Raw genomic sequence first — 12,824 nt, forward strand, 5'->3', positions numbered from 1 at the left:
AGGACTGGGCAGGAACCCAAGTGCTGAAGCCCCAGCAGGGGTTGAGCCCTCTTCTTGTGCACTGCCCCTGGGTGCGGATACACCAAGCTTAATGCAGCTGCTATAAGCTCTCACAGCTGACTGGGAATCAGGCCTTTAGTGCAGTACTGCTCCCCTCACCTGCGCAGTTCCTTCTGGTAACAACCCCTGCCTTGCTTGCATGCAGGATGCACAGCATTTCTTTCCTGCAGGGCTGACTCTCAGCTTATAAATAACTTTCCCACTGAGGTAAGGAGGGTCCTCAGACTGGATGGAGCCAAACCCTTTCCATGAGGACACACCCTTCGCTTTCACGTTTTTCATGTGGGCTTTCTCTTCCCGAGCAAAGTGACCTCTCCCAGAGGAGGAAACGCCGCACTTCAAACAGCTGAAGGGTCAGCAGTGTTCTCAGCTCAAGGGATTTGGAAGAGAAGATGGGTGGTGGCAGCCACTGCTTCTCAGCCTGCAGGTTTTCCACCGGGCCTTAATAACCTCCTGCTGTTTGCAGCCAGCGAAATAAAAGCAGAAGAGGCTTGGGTAACTTCAGGATTAAACTGAACAGGTGTGAGGAACAGGAGAGCACCCAGCTGGCAGGCGTGCAGGGCTGCTCAGCTTAAGTTCCTCTTTCATTTGTGAGTCTTCGTACTTTCTGTGAGCTGTAATTAATGTTTTGAAGAGCCTTGAGCATTCAGAGGCACCCCGAGCTCCCGGCACCCACTGGAGTTACAGGAGTGGCAGCTCCAAGCAGCTCAAAAGGGAGGTGGCATCACACTGTGACCCAGGACTTGGAGCATCTGCACGTGGCCCTTCCAGTGACCAAGAGCATCAATCTGAGAGGCTGCACTGGAGGAGGGAGGAAAAAAAAAAAAGAGAGAAAAAAAAAGCAGCTAATGCATGTGCTGAAGGTTTGAAATTAAAGGAAAATAAAAGAAAACCTTCTTCAGCCCCAGAGCTGGGCACGGTTCCAGTTTCCAAAGCCCACAGGATGCACATCTCCATTGACCAAAGCGGTCCGGCTGCTGCTTCGGTCCCTCCCCTCACAGTGGCTGTGCCCTCGTGGATCCAGGATCCCAGCTGTGCACCTGCAAGCCTGCAGTCACCCAGCAGCTGAACAACAGCCTGGGCTCTGCTCTGAACTCCAGCCTGTGTAAGTTACTTCCCTGTGATTCAGCCTCAGTTCACTCCATTACAATGCGATCGCTCACTTCCTTATTGCTCCTAGGAGGTCACTTTCACCAAACTTCCAACAAACTTCCAACAAACATCCCCAATGTTTTCCTGTAATGCTCTCTACCTGTTGGGCTTCTGTTACTGCACATGTCATGGAGCTGTGTGACTGTCATCCCCTCCTCTCTGCCTGCTCACCCAGCAGAGGGAAAACAGCACACACACAACATAGAACAGCCTGTGTTGGAAGGGACCTCAAAGCCCACCCATTCCCAGCCCCTGCCATGGGTTGGTTCCCCCACCAGCTCAGGCTGCCCAGGAGCCCATTCAACCTGGCCTGGAGCACCCACAGCTTCTGTGGCCAGCTGTGCCAGTGCCTCACCACCCTCTGAGTAAAGAATTTCCTCCTACCCTCAAACCTGAATCTCCCTTCTTGTAGTTTAAAGCTGTTCCCCCTTGTCCTATCGGTATCCACCCATGTAAAAAGTCCCTCTCTCTCCTGCTCATAACCTTTCTTTTAGATACAGGAAGGCTCCTCAGAGCCTCCTCCTCTCCTGGCTGAACAAGGTACAGCAGAAAGAAGGAGATCACTTCTTCATATTTAAACTTCTATTAGGAAACAGTTGTCAGCACATTTCTATTTCCAAAATAGAAGCCAGCGCCAGGGCAGTCGTAAAGCTCCACGACACAGACAAACTTCATTACCTTGGAACATTTCCTGCCTTCCTAACTGGATTTCGTTTGCCTGATTAGGTTTAATTTTTCTTTACAACATGAGTTTTGTAATGCGTTCGAGCCCAGGAAATGGGCACTGTCTGCCCAGTGCAGCCTTTCCCAGGCATCCCATCCCAAGTGCTTGGGCTCTGCCCCACAAATCGCTCGTGGCAACACCCTGCACACAGCAGCCGTGGGGTGCCTGGAGCCAAAAGGCAATTGGCTGTGATTTGGGGTGAGCCTCCCAGGTAGCAGTAAACCCACAGAGTGTTTGGGCATGGGATTGAGCATCACAGAATAGCTCCAGTTAGAAAAGGATCCACTGGGAGTCATCATCACACAGTCATCATTGGAGCCCCACATTGGAAGGGACCTTTAAAGGCCCTCTGGTCCCCCTCCCCTGCAGTGAACAGGGCCACCTACAGTTAGATCAGGTGCCCAGAGCCCCATCCAGCCTGACCTTGAATGTCTTCAAAGATGGGGCATCCACCACCTCTCTTAAGTTTGCAGTGATGCAGAGTTGGACACAGGAGTGGGATTAGGGATTAAGGTACCCAAACTCCAGCCTTAACAATTTAGAGAACTTATTAATCCAGAAACTTTAGGGATAACACTGCAAAGTTGTCAATCATTACTGGCTTCCAAAAGAAAAAGTTGTTCCCCTTGATCCTACACACAACATATTCCTTTCATACAGGTGCACATCAAAGAACAAATAAACACTTGCAAAATCTAAACCTACCCCACCATTTTCAGCTTCACCACTATTTTTATTTGCCTGAGAGCTCAGCTCCAGGGAAGGGAGAGAGGAAGGAAGGAGCACTGTTCTTTTTAACAGCTCAGTGTTTGTTCTATTGACAGCGACCACAAGCACCGTGTTTTAATGTCACAATCCTACCCCAACAATAACAACTTAAGGGCAAAGCTTATAACCCAAACAATGCAAGTCAATGTTTTGACATTCAGGCTCTTGTTTGATTCCTACCCAAATAGTTTCCTGTGTGCAGCACGCTCGGAACCGCTCGGCGCTGGTGAGGAAATCCTATTTATAGAGTTCTGAGGAGGGACAGTGAAGCACAGGAGTGGGGAAAGGCATCATCACAGAATAAACAAGTTATGAAGCTCCAAAGAGAAGGGAGAACGGAGAAGAGCACTGAGTGAGGGCAATGGCAGGCTCACAGCAGTGGCTTTATGGCGTTTCTGAAGATTTCTCTCTTGGATACATAGCCTCAAGACTACAGCATCCCCTCTTGTGGGCAGCTGTGGGGAATTAGCAAGCCCCTAAATGACTTTCCCATGTATCTGTACCTTCAGACAGACAGCAAGACGACTGCAGGTCAGGGCCTGTATCTGACCATGCTTTGCAGTGTGGCTTCTCTGTGGCTGGATGCACATGGGCTGTTTGTTAGCACAGGTTGATAGCTGCTTGCCCTCAGCCATCCCCATCTGTATCCATGCTGGTGCTGCCCAGGTGGAAGGGCCAGAATTGCCTCCAGCTGACCAAATCCATCTTTGGAAACGAGCGGGCAAGTCAGCGTGTTCCAATGGCACCACATTTACTGAAGTCAGATAACATTCCCATTCAAAGCAAAGAGAATTCTGCATCAGCAAGCTGCTGGAGCTCCTCTGCCGGGCTCCTGCCAAGTGCACAATCAATGCTGCGAGGGAACAGGCCAGCTGCAAAAGGGAACAGATGAAAAGTCGAGCAAAGCAGGCAGCTTTCACAATGCAGAAGTTGTTATCTATGCCTTAATGTGCATCAAATTACCTCTTGTGCACCAGCTGTGGCGGAATATGGTAATTTCATCTGGGTAACAAACGGAACAGGCTTCTTTCTTGGGAGGACTTGAAAGTTAATAAAATTGTAGCAAGTCTGAAAGCTCAGCAATTCATAATTTAAAAAATAGTTACTTATTTTATCACGTGACAGCATTGCAAGGTAAAAAAAAGAACAGCGTCCATCAGCTGCAGCTCGAGGTGCTGCCCCTGACTACAATCCCAATGAATCCCACGCTTGAGGGTTTTGGAGCCTCACCACCTTCAAATCACAAAATCATTAAGGTTGGAAAAGGCCACCACGATCATCCCATGCAACCATCCTCCCAGCCCCAGCATGCCCTCTAACCACAGCCCTCAGTGCCACATCTGCACATCTGAGCACCTCCAGGGACAGCAATCACTCCCACCTCACCGGTGCCAATGCCTCACCACTCACAAGAATCATTTCCTGTGACCCAACCTCCACGCAGGAGCTGCACAGCCCCGAGCCCATGGAGGCTTTCAGCCATGGTGCCATAAAGCACACAGCGTACCTCCTGCTCACCAGCTCCATGAGCACTGATGTGAGCATCAGTGAAAGCTCAGCTTCAAATGCCCGGAACAGAGTCCAAATTCTTTCCAGAAGAAGATAAGACAGGAGAAATCCTTTACACAGTCAAGGACGTGAAGCAATTTCTCATTCACCCACGTATGTTTTCCCAGATGGGAACACGCTCTGCCCCTAACTGCTTCCGAGCGCTCTTGGGATCGCTTGCAGTGACATCCTCTTGGCAAGGACATCCTCTGTGCTCTGCCCATGCACTGATAGCAGAGCACAAATGTCTCCAGTGACATGGCAGAGCACCTGGGTCACTACACAGGAGGACAAGTGTGGTTGTATGAGATGAGTCGCTGTCAGCTAGAAATAAACATCCTGCATGCGGGCAAAGCAGTGAGACGTGCAGATCACAGAAGAGCATCGACCAGAATGTACAATTCTTGAGCACTTGGTTTAGGTTAAATCGGCTGCAAAGGTACAAAGCCAGCACTGTGTGAGCTGTGCTTTTCAACGGAGTCGCCATCCGAAACAGAACCACCAAACGCAGGCTGCTGTAATCCATGGCTTCTGTCAAAGCTCAGGCAATGCTCAGTGGAGAAATGGAATCCTTTGGACCTTAGCAGCAAAGGAAGAAAAGGAAATCACCTTCAGTAAATCAAGGCTCTGACTGTAACGATGAGGAATGGACAGGTATTTGTCATCACGGAAGCAGAACTTCAAGAGATGTGAATTTTGTTGCAGAACTGAAGGAGCACAGTTACAAATGGGATTCATAAAAGCTTGCTGTTTCCATCCCAGACTCGAACCACAGACTCGTCTTCGCACAGAGCATTCCTCCTCGTAGGGCACTTCACACCCACAGCCACGACAGAGCCGGGTCTGCAGGGGAGACGTGCCCCAGTCATCGCAGGCCTTCCGCGCCCTAAAGGCTGTTACGCTGCGTGCCGCTGCAGCTCTACGTCTGCTCCTTTACACACAGCTCCACTTCCTCAACTTCCCTGCTCAATTCTGGGATTAAAGAACATGATTTAAGTGGCATGTTTTAAAAATCTTGAATCAATGTAAAGAAACAGACGCCGCTTCTAAATTACAACACTTTATTGCAGCATTGGCAAAGGTCAGATTTCTGAAGCTGGTGAAGATCGGGCGGCATTTCTTTATGAAATGTTACAATTTTACAAGTCTCCCTTCCTACATGCAGAAACCAAAAACAGTGATAAAAAGAATTTCAAAAGAGCTAGAAAAAAAAGAATTAGTGATAACATACAGGTGAGCTCCTTAACTGAATTAACTACTACCTGAAAGCAAACAAAAACCTACGCTAATAAATAACAGATTGTCAGAAACAGACCAAGAAACCTCACTTCTACTTAGAAAAAAAATAAAAATTCTACTTGTTTCCAGACTTTAATCTTTTTTTTTTTTTTTTTTTTTTTTTTTTAAACTTTTTCATTTGTTTGTTTCAATAGACACAGAGGCTTACCAACCCATGAAGATCAACAAAACATCGGCTCCACTCCTCAACCTCCCCGTGACGCTGACTGGCACGTTTTGGTTTTCAATGATACATACAATGGGCTCAGCTATATCCCTGTCCTTAGGCTGGTGTCAGGCTGTTCTAAGCAGTATGAGTCAACACCCCGTGTTAATCAACTTCACGTTCTATTTTAAACCTTAACAAACATTTTACCTCCTTGGCTCCTAAGTTTTTCATCCCTCCCCACTCCCCAACCCATCTTTCCTGCTTGTCTGGCAGCAAAAGCTCACTCCTTAACCAGAGATCTGTGAGGAGTAGCTGATGTTCGATAAGAAGCTCTCCCACGTCAGAGTTTTCTTTCGCATTTCACCGTTTGCTCCCCATTTTTCAGCTGTAGATTCACAGCCCCCAAAGAATAGCCTTCCAACACAAAGAGAATACAGTTTGCATCAAGCACAGAACTTTGTTTTCCCCCGCTCTGAGCCATCGAGACCTTTTCCACTCCAGTGTCATCCATCTGAGCTTCAGGTTGATCGCAGTTCTCATTGAGCTGCTCGCTGGTCAAGCTGACCATTTCATTCATTTACTTCTGGCTCCTATGAGAAGAGTAACCCTCACATGGTTCCCATTGCAAAAAGCTTTTTTTGTTTTGTTTTGTTTGTTTTTTTGGCAGGCCATGACTGGAAGCTTCCACGCGTTCCGTGTGGGTTTTGGGGGGAAGAGAGGAGGCTGCTTCTGCCCCACGGCCCCAGCCTGGCCCAGGTTTCCATTCCGAACGCTCTAGACTGACATGCTGAGATGTGTCCACTGCTCTCACTTAATTGCTGGAGGACTCCACTATCCACAACATCAGAGATACAGGACCTAATGAAATGACACTTGCTGCTGGATCAACGTCTCCTAAGAAAAGACAAAAAAAATAGCTTAATGAGAAATATCCCCTGCTATCCTCATTAGCAAACACTGCGATATACTGCTGGTGGTTTTGGTATGCCTGTAGCCTCTACGTATTGAAGTTACATATTTCCAGTATCCATATACATTTTAAAAGAGACCATGCTGGACAAAATAAGGCAGACGCATCAGGAAACAAATTCCTTACACAACCAGATCAATCTGAAACGGTCCAGAACAAAGAGAGCAGACTTATCCTCCCGCTGCAGTGCACAGCTGATGTGATAATGCACTGAAATGAAACATGCATTGAGAAGTTACTGTATCACATTCCTGCAAATGATGTAAGACAAAGAAATCCACAAGTAATGCTAATTGGGTCTCACTGCCTCAAATGCAGTAACTGAGAGCTGTGCTGAAGTTCTTATCTACTGACGTCTAGACAGCAAATTAAAATTCTGTAGTGCAAAACAAGGTAAAGATTGGACAATATTTACACCCACAAGGAAGCTGCACCACCGTGTACTCAAGTCTTTTACAACGTAAATAAATCAGGCCATATTCTTTACATTACTGCACAAACCTCAAGCTTTTGGTAAACAGGAAGTTAATCTAAAACTAGCTTTTACTGGACATCTTACAAGACACAGCGCTTTCCACATTTATTTTAACAGGAAAGGTTTCCACAATGGTTTGGTATTGTTATGTATCCCATTGTTTTGTTATTCAGTGCTTCAATTATTCAGTATTCTTGTGATTTAAGCACAATAAGTTGTCAGAAAGTACTGAGCTGATGCACTGCTGGTAATCATGCTTTAATATTATGTAATAGAACATTCCAACTCCTGGCACACTCAAAACCATTGGCTGTGTGGTTCAATGTAAGGAAGTTCAGTCTTAACATGTTTACTAGAATGCTACAAGTGAGGGAAAAAGCTTCCAAGAGCAGTGAATTGCAGTATTGTGCTTTTACCTCTCCTGCATCCTTCAGAAATAATTTCACTGCTGATGCAGAGGGAAGGAGAACTGTTAAAACTAGCTGCATGTATTTAAGTTAGTACAAATCACACTCACTCAAAACAGGAGGTGGCACGGTGTACTGGTGATAGATAGGACAGGGGAGCAGTGTTCCAAAGGACTGGGGCAGGATGCTGCTGGTAGAAGTCACGGCAGCAGCATTACTTCCAAAAACAGGAATTTCATGTGGCATTTTTCCCCAAACCAATAACCAGCACAGAACAGCTGAAAGTCAGCTGGTTAAAAACAAAAGCTATGCAATTTTGCAAGTAATAAGAGGAAAAAAAAATGTACAAAAGGGGATCAAAAGAACTCCATCCAAACCTCTACTTGGCAAGATCAAACTCTGTACAGAGCTGTCATTAAAAGCAACTTCAACTCTGAATGCAAGTTTTTACAACCACCTCCTCTGCCTCCCTTCTCTGTTTTAATGCCTGCAACTTGTAACACCATCCGAGTCATTTTCTCAGCCACACTGCTGGCAGTGGCCAACATGCCCTATGACATAAAGATGCAGGGTTTTACCTGGAGCAGAAAACTGGGACTTGTGACAATGCTCAGAAACACCAATCCTCAGTACATATGAGGAAATGAGGATGAATCCGTTACACATGAAATTGGGAGAATTTAAGTCAGTGAGAAAACATTGATGGGAACAATTTCACTGTCTTAACCAAGAGCAAAGCGATACTGCTGAAGAAGTGATCTTCCCATATCTTCAAAAGAATGGAAAAGACCACTGGAAATGAGAACTGAGGATTTCATAAGCTGTGTGATGAACCAAGGAATACATCCGTCCACTCCTGAGACACTGCCACATCTGCACCTGAGGGTTTGCCCTGCACAAGGGAATGGCAGCCAGCCAGGCCGAGGTGAACAGGATAAGAGCAATCTGATTCATACTGCCTGTGGCTTCTGACATCCCATTAATAAGTGAGTGGAAAGCTTCAAAATGTAATGCTGATCAGTACAACAGCTATGAGGGGGTGATGTAAGAAGTATTCTCATCCAGCAGCTGGAACAGGAAACCATGAGGTTAAATTCACATTTTTCCTTATTAGCTGTACTCTCATTTTTCAGAGCATTAACAAAATACTATAATGAGAATATTTGGCTAATAAAATCCTAGCATCCTGTTATTACCTTCATGCTTCATTCTTCTTTATTAAAGGGAAATAAGAGTCAGATGCAAACTGTAGAGCTGAAATTATCAATTAAGTATGATTTAGTTTGTCAGCTTATGCACGCATCCCAGTGGGCCTTTTGACGACGACAGGTCCTCCATCCTTGGCTGCACTTTCAGAACAGCAGCCACTTTTGAGACTGCTGGGTTTTTTTAAGACAAGGCTCAACTCTACCAAGTGTTTTTGATTTTTTGAAGACTTCTCTCAGTGTAATTCTGTTTTCTGTCTTGGAAGCTTATGCTTAAAAGAAAGTCATAAAATGAGGTTATTTATTTTTCCTTTTATGAGCTAAGTCTTTTAATGGACCTCAGTCCTCTTAAAGCACAAGGAAACAACTTCTACAGTTTTGAAGAACAGCCCTCACTTCAATAAGAGTGTTTTCCTGAAAATACCATATGAAAAAATATTGTTGTAATACTGTAGAGTTGCTGAAGTGTAACAGTTGGGTAACCAGAGTTCTCTTTCAATGCCATAGATCTGAAGGTAAGAGTGAAGATGGCTGTCTGCTGAGTTCTGCTGGAGCAAACTGAGGAATTCCACTTTCAATTGGAATCACAGTACATTGCCTTTAAAGTCAGTCAGCCTTACATGTTTATGTCCCAAAATGAATCCTCTCCTTGCAGGATTAATAAGTGCTAATACTTGAGGCTGCAGAAGCACACAATTACAAACTAACAGCAGAAAGCTGTGATTTTTGATGCAGCGTTCAGCACACACCAAATAACAGAATCACAGAATTGTAGGGGTTGGAAGGGGCCTCCAGAGATCATCGAGTCCAACCCCCCTGCCAAAGCAGGTTCCCTACACCAGGTGAACAAGAACGGTGTGGTATTTATTTCACCACAGAAACAGGTTATTAACAAATAGAGTAAATATTACAGGAAGACTTTTCTTATTTATGTGATGCCCACATTACAGCCACTGTCATTCACTCACTCTCCCACTTACAGTGGTGTTACTGCAGGTGAAAGGGCTGCAAATGTGCATGTGTGAGGGGGAGAGGGGGGAAATTGCTGTCATTAGTCAGACATCGTTTTTAGAACTATCCTGATCATTTATTTATGTTAGGGCCCTGCTGGACCAAAACAGAACCACAACAAACTTGAGGTTCAAAGGGCCCTCTGGAGGTCACAGCCTGCTGGGCACTCAGGGTTACCGGATTGTGCAGGGCCAAAAGCATACAAGAGAGCTCTGTTAATTTTTGAGTCAACTACTATGACAGAAAGATCTGGATCCACCTTTCTGAAAGATGTTTGAGATGTTGGTCCTTAGGGGTATGCTTAGCAGTTAAAACACCAAATTCTTCTTCCACTCTTAGCCAACCAAAACCCTCATCTTGCCATTAACTTTAGAACCTGTGAGACTGTGCCTTACAATGGAATCTAGGAGATTTACTTGCTCAGATCTTCCTTATCCTCAAACAACTTTTCATTCTAGATCTCCTTTCTCAAAGAACAGACATAATTATTTTCAGTAAATTTAGAGTTAATACTGCAAGAAAACAACTGATCTATTCTTTGTACACAAAAAATACAACCCAAACAAGCTCACTCATCACATATGTGAATCTGTAGTGAACAGATATTACATTCTTTCAAACAGATACTAACATTAATTGCTCAACATGAAAATTTTGCTCTCAATAAATAGGAAAAGACCAGTGTTCACATGGAGGTTGGTGGGGTAATTTGTTGACCAGAAAGCAAGGGCAGCCTGTGCAGGAACACTGCAACCCATCCTTCAAAGTCAGAAGACAATCCTGAAAACATCCTGTAAGTCAGCAGCTCTTAGAAATGCAGGTGATGTATAACCTGTACTATGGTGGTAAGCCATGGGCAGACCCAGTCCTCAATAAACAAAGCTCTGCTTAAATATCCTTCGCTGTGAGTTCAGAAGTTTTCTTTCTACGGGCTGAGATGGCTCAACTGATGTGCGACTGCGAGCCTGAATGTTGTACCATGCTGCAAATAAAGCCTGCCCACTAAAACTAACTGCCTGGTCTCTGCTTTAAGGAGCTTATAGATTAAAGGGAACAAAGAGCAAAGTACATAACACAAAATTTGATCGGAACTGCAAGCACGTGGCACAAATATCTGAGCAGGCAAACACTGATCAAACTGTTCTGAGGACAATGTCTGACCTAGTTTATGGTAAAATCCTATATTATGTTTTTCCTAAACATTTGGAGAAAAAAGCTTTGAAAAGAACTACATAAACTTCAAGTATCACATCTGCTGGGCACGCTGCTATATTTAAGGAGTAACTTCAGAGCACTCCTTGCACAGACTGCAAGGTATTTGAGAAAGATGACAAAAACCTACAAGAGAAGACTGCACAGCTAGCTGTGAAACACTTGCAGGTATTATGGCAATTCAGAGAAAATCAATAGTTTTTATTTTTATGACAGTATTAGGCCACAGTGAAGTAAAAAAGCTGAATGGGCAGCATTACTCATTTTATTGAGCTACATTTAGTTATTTTAAAATGCAGTCCTTGTTCAAAAAAGAGGTTTTTGTGTAAAAGCAGTAGGGGACCCAGTGGAATAAGAGATCAGAATGCCATAAAACGCTTACAAAAATGTACCAGAGAAGTTGATAATATTGCTGTAACATAACACATTACATTATTAACTTATTTCTGGCTTACAAAGACTTGATAGGTGAAGTTTTCCTTTTCTGCTTGTTGCTCCATATATCCAGCTCCAAAATTAATATTCAAAAAGAGAAACATGAAAATACTGCATCTCATCTGAACCTCTGTTTTTTCAGATTTGTGCTGCAGAGTTAAATTTCATAGCTTATTCTACGAAGATTACTTTGACTAAGAAAAGAGACTGAGATTATATTAAAGCTGTACAGTGACTATTAAGCAATGACTAGGGAATGACCATTAAGGAATAGTTCTCATGTTAATCCTCTTTTTGTTATGCTCCTGTGCACCACAAGTGACAGGTTTTCTTACCCCTTCCCTGCCTTGGCTGCATCTTCTTTCCCTTTAGGCTTTTAAATACTGGACAGAGATCTAAAGGTCACCAAATTAAGAACAGAATCACAGAATGGCCTGGATTGAAAAGGACCACAATGATCATCCAGTTCCAACCCCCTGCCACGTGCAGGGTTGCCAACCATCAGACCAGGCTGCCCAGAGCCACATCCAGCCTGGCCTGAATGCCTGCAGGGATGGGGCATCCACAGCCTCCTTGGGCAACCTGTTCCAGTGCTTCACCACCTCTGTGTGAAAAAGAAGCCACAATGAGATTCTCTAGAAACCATTGTGCATCTTCTTCCCCCTCTCACTGGGGAAGCAGACTTGCATCTTTTTCCCAGTAACAAAGAGGCTCAACTCTGAAAAATAATCCCCTGCCTTCCCAGCCTCTGTCAAAGATGTATTCATAGAAGCTGTGTTAGAAGCACAAAATCTTATTCAGGATTTGAACAGAAAGGAAGCAACCAACAGATCTACTTGAATTACGTAGATCATTACCCATCTTGATTATGGAGGTAATTACTTGCCCAGAAGCAGAATTAAAACATTTAAGAAGAAGATTGTCCTACCTCCCACCAGTTTTAAAGATTAGATCTGCATTAGGTGCTCCCTTTGGATGCTGGTAACGAGGCCGCCGTTCACGATTCGTGTTTGCTGGAGCTGGACGCTGTGCCAGAGACTGCAACATTTCTGTAATTTCATACAGAAAGAAAGTTAAACATTTTCTATACATCTTATTGAAGAGGAATTTACACGAGCACATTTAGTTTAAAAATACTTATTTACACTTTGCTGTGACTGGGTCAACATTTTTCATGCTATTCTACAGCTTTTCGTTCTCAGTTTAAAAAATTGCACAGACAAACCCACAGTACCACATAGTGTAAACTTGCATTTCCAGATGTTCCTGTAGAAGAAACTGCCAGCAGTGGCTTTCATTGCAGGTGCTTCGTAACAGAGCTATGACAGTTTCTTTCCAAAAATATCAGCCATTGACTGTATCAGTAAGTAGGGTTAAAGGTTCACAGCACTGTGAGGAGCCATACCATAA

The 12,824-nt window shown here is 44.4% G+C and overlaps 1 protein-coding gene across 6 annotated transcripts in view; it reads right to left on the bottom strand.

Annotated features, from left to right (window-relative positions):
* Nucleotides 1-5,622: 5,622 nt before the first annotated feature.
* The window catches only part of UPF2 (UPF2 regulator of nonsense mediated mRNA decay), a 55,841-nt gene continuing 48,639 nt past the window's right edge, over nt 5,623-12,824 (bottom strand). For 4 of the 6 annotated variants that reach the window (XM_048962767.1, XM_048962756.1, XM_048962747.1 and 1 more), the window contains 2 exons: nt 12,343-12,463; nt 5,623-6,593 (listed from right to left, as the gene is read on the bottom strand). In XM_048962767.1, coding sequence (XP_048818724.1) covers nt 6,584-6,593; nt 12,343-12,463 — 131 coding nt within the window. In that variant the 3' untranslated portion in view covers nt 5,623-6,583. Of the gene's footprint in view, nt 6,594-12,338; nt 12,464-12,824 lie in introns of those variants that run through there. The other 2 variants (XM_048962777.1, XM_048962794.1) reach the window with 1 other exon arrangement.

Source organism: Lagopus muta, chromosome 1 (assembly GCF_023343835.1).
Source record: "Lagopus muta isolate bLagMut1 chromosome 1, bLagMut1 primary, whole genome shotgun sequence".
NCBI lineage: Eukaryota > Metazoa > Chordata > Aves > Galliformes > Phasianidae > Lagopus > Lagopus muta.